Source organism: Triticum urartu, chromosome 3 (genome assembly GCF_003073215.2).
Source record: "Triticum urartu cultivar G1812 chromosome 3, Tu2.1, whole genome shotgun sequence".
NCBI classification, from domain to species: Eukaryota; Viridiplantae; Streptophyta; class Magnoliopsida; order Poales; family Poaceae; genus Triticum; species Triticum urartu.
Window position 1 is genome coordinate 740,226,819 of NC_053024.1, and position 3,293 is coordinate 740,230,111.

Sequence of the window (3,293 nt, forward strand, 5' to 3'; positions counted from 1 at the left end):
AAATAGGAATTTCCACGTGATGCCGTTGGAAGCCTATAGGTGTCCTGCCTCTGCACGTTTCGTTTTTTTGAGCTGGTTCCCCTACACGTAATTGTTTTCGAGGGAATCCCCTGCACGTAAGTTTTGCTGTACTTTCCATCATAGTTATATGCATGCAGGGTTGCTAACACACACTGCATGCATATAACTATGTAATTATAACAAGTAAACAATTGTACAAACTAAGGCCGTAATGATCAAACAAATTAACAGTTATAAACGAAAAGATGAACATTGTTGTATGCATGCGTTGATAAATTGATACCCCCCTTAGTGATACAGATTTTATACACACCCGGCCACATTTGACCAAGCATTAATCTAAGAAAAAAGCTTGATGACAAACTAATTACTAGATGCATTGCCAGTGCTGGAATATTAATTGCCGCTGCGATTGCCATTGACCGCGTTCTCGTACATGCCTCTGCTGCTCGGGTAATGCTGCTGCTGTTGGTCTCTCTTGGCTGCCGGGTGGTCTAACTGGTGGCCTCCTCGGTCATCGCCATTGCCCCCACCACCGATCTGTAGCCCGAGGTGGAAGTGGAACATGCCCTGCATCGCCGCCATTGTGATGGGCATTGCCTCAGTTGGTGGTCCGGACATCTGATGATCCATGGCATGCATGATTGGGACGCTGTCCATCTGCGCCGCCGCCCACTGCTCCATCCCGTTCACGTGGGCCTGGTGGTGGTGCTGCTGCGCGCAGCCGTCCGCCGCGTAGGCGCTGCGGGAGCTGCTGTCCGCGAAGAGCAGCCTGGCGGGGAAGCTGAGGCCGAGGCTCGCCGGGTCGACGCTGTCGGCGAACCCGCTGCCGAACCTGGAGTACTGTACGCCGGGCGGCGCGGTTCTGGTGCCGGTGGCGCAAGATGTGCTGCTGGGCGTCGTTGACGTCGCGGACGACGTCCCTTCCACAACGGCTTCGGAGGCGGGCGACGCCGTCTTGGGATTGGCCCTGCGCTTGGCGTGGCGGCAGTATCCGCCGCCGATGGGCACGTTTCGGAGCGCGCCGCCACGGGTCCAGTAGCGGCGGCAGGCGCGGCAGAAGTGGCGAGGCTGAGTGAGGGAGTAGTTGTTGAAGTAGCAAAACTTGGTGTTGGTGGAATCGCAGCGTGGGCACTCGAGCCCCGGCACCGGCCGCGGCACCCGCGCCAGCCGTGCCCGCTCGGTCATGGACATCCGCTTGCTATTCCCGCTGCCTCTGTCGCCATCCTCAGCACCGACGCCCCATCCGGCCCCGGCCGTGGCCATTAACCCATCGTGATTGCTGTTGTTGCCTCCTCCATCGCCATGACCAGCAGGTGAAAGAGTAGTGGTGATATGAGTGTTACTGCCGATTTGCTGCAGCTGCGAATCAACAAGGAGATGAGTAATTAATTATGCATATAGCCAAGATGTATATGCAACGGAGTATATTCCAAGATATGAATTATCAAACCCTAGCTTAGCTAGTGCACACATATAATATTTTATCATGTATGAACAATATCTTGAGGGATTATACTATTAATTACTAGTAGTAGACAGCTAGAAACACAAGAAAATGATGCATACCTGAAGCTGGTTGTGGTTGGTGTTCCAGCAGCTTGATGAATCTAGTAGGAAGGCAGGAGGGAAGAACATGGCCGGTGATCCAGAGAGTTGTTGGGAGCGGGAAATCAAATGGAATCAGAGTAATAATACAAAGTAAAGGAACGGAATGGTGGAACCTAGAGCCACCCAAGAAGGAGAGACCAGCCAGGATGCTACCACTACCAGCACCAATAGGCAAGAGATGAGAGAGAGAGGTAAACATACACATACTCTCTATATATATAGCCTCTGGCTGCAATTATTATAGTCACTGTTTTCCTTTATTTGCACACGTTTGCTATTTTCCCTGCTGAGTGCTGACGGGGCTGAGAGTGCTACCGTACACGTGCTCTATCTAAAGTTTACAATTAATTTTGATAACTAATTTGCCACCGCACAATAAATCACCCAGGCCACAACATGGAGGGTCTTCTTTTCTTACTCGAGGGTCGATCATCGGCCTGAACAAATAAGTGTTTAATTGCACCCAGGTGGTTTGCAAGCAGTGGAGCAGACGGGTTGGCCCTTCCTAACTTGTTTTCATTGATGTAATTTTTCTGGCTCCGCCACTGTTTGCAAGTATCACTGTTCGATAGTACAATGATAGTTGCGGGTACTGTACCTATCCGGACACATATACGTATGCTTGTCATCTTCATGTCCATCCATGGTATGAAATAGTCACCGTGAATACGATATGACAACTAAATTTCTTTCGCTGAATGTTCTCTTGCGCGTTAACAGTTGAAAATCTAATGCACGTGGAGATATAACAACATCAAGCACCTTCCATGATGTAATAACCAATTCCAAATTATTTTAATTTATGTTTGTCATGTTGACATGGTTGCTACGTGTGCAACACCACTGCGATGTTATCAACCACAAATGAGGGGGGGGACTAAACTTCCTACCACCTTGTCATAACATCTACATGGTTGCTACATTTATGTTTTATTTTTTTCTTGTCCTTTTTGTTTTCTTCAATGTGTCGTTTAAAAAAATTGGTGAACCTTTTTTGTCAAAATCAGTTAAATAGTTTTCAATTATTTTGAACTTTATTCAAAACCGATGAACTTTTTTTTTAATTTGATGATTTTTTAAAATTCGATGATATTTTTCATATTCAACGAATTTTTTCCAATTCAATTTTTTTGTTTTTTTTTTCAAAAAATAATCCATATGCGATCAACCGAACCAGAGGAAAATAAAATGCGCTCACATCTACATGGCCCGGTCCTCTAGCGTTGGCGCATGGGCGACATGGAGCTTCCCTGGCGCCTGAAGCGCCGAATAGGAGCTCGCATTTGAACGACAGTGTTCTTGGTTGTGTGCATGCTAGGGTGCGGACAACAAGTAAGATCACCAATAGTCGGACGCCCCAAACCCGTCTCAAACGCCTGGGTGAACGGCCCGGTCAGTGACTAGTCAAAAAGAAAGCAACCCAGACGGGCTCCTCAAATGTCTGGGCTGACCAGCACCCCTCATATTCAGTCCAAATATGGGGTGGATATGGGGGCGCCCAGGCGCGTCCGCCACGTCGAAGCCGACAACCCTACCACTCCACAAATTGCACCAAATTGACCTAGCCCTTCGTCCTCCTCATGCCTTGCTCCAACATTCCTCGCGTCCGAGCCCTCGCAGTCTTCCACCCATGCTCACCATCCTCACCGCCGGTCCCGATC

At 48.7% G+C, this 3,293-nt stretch overlaps 1 protein-coding gene across 1 annotated transcript; it reads right to left on the reverse strand.

Annotated features, from left to right (window-relative positions):
* Positions 1 to 233: 233 nt before the first annotated feature.
* LOC125549560 (dof zinc finger protein DOF5.1-like) lies at positions 234 to 1,795 on the reverse strand. Its single transcript, XM_048712944.1, has 2 exons — positions 1,591 to 1,795; positions 234 to 1,383 (listed from the first exon to the last, which is right to left on the reverse strand). The coding sequence occupies exons 1-2, from the start codon at positions 1,657 to 1,659 to the stop codon at positions 418 to 420; spliced, it is 1,035 nt and encodes a 344-aa protein (XP_048568901.1). The 5' UTR covers positions 1,660 to 1,795; the 3' UTR covers positions 234 to 417.
* Positions 1,796 to 3,293: the final 1,498 nt, after the last annotated feature.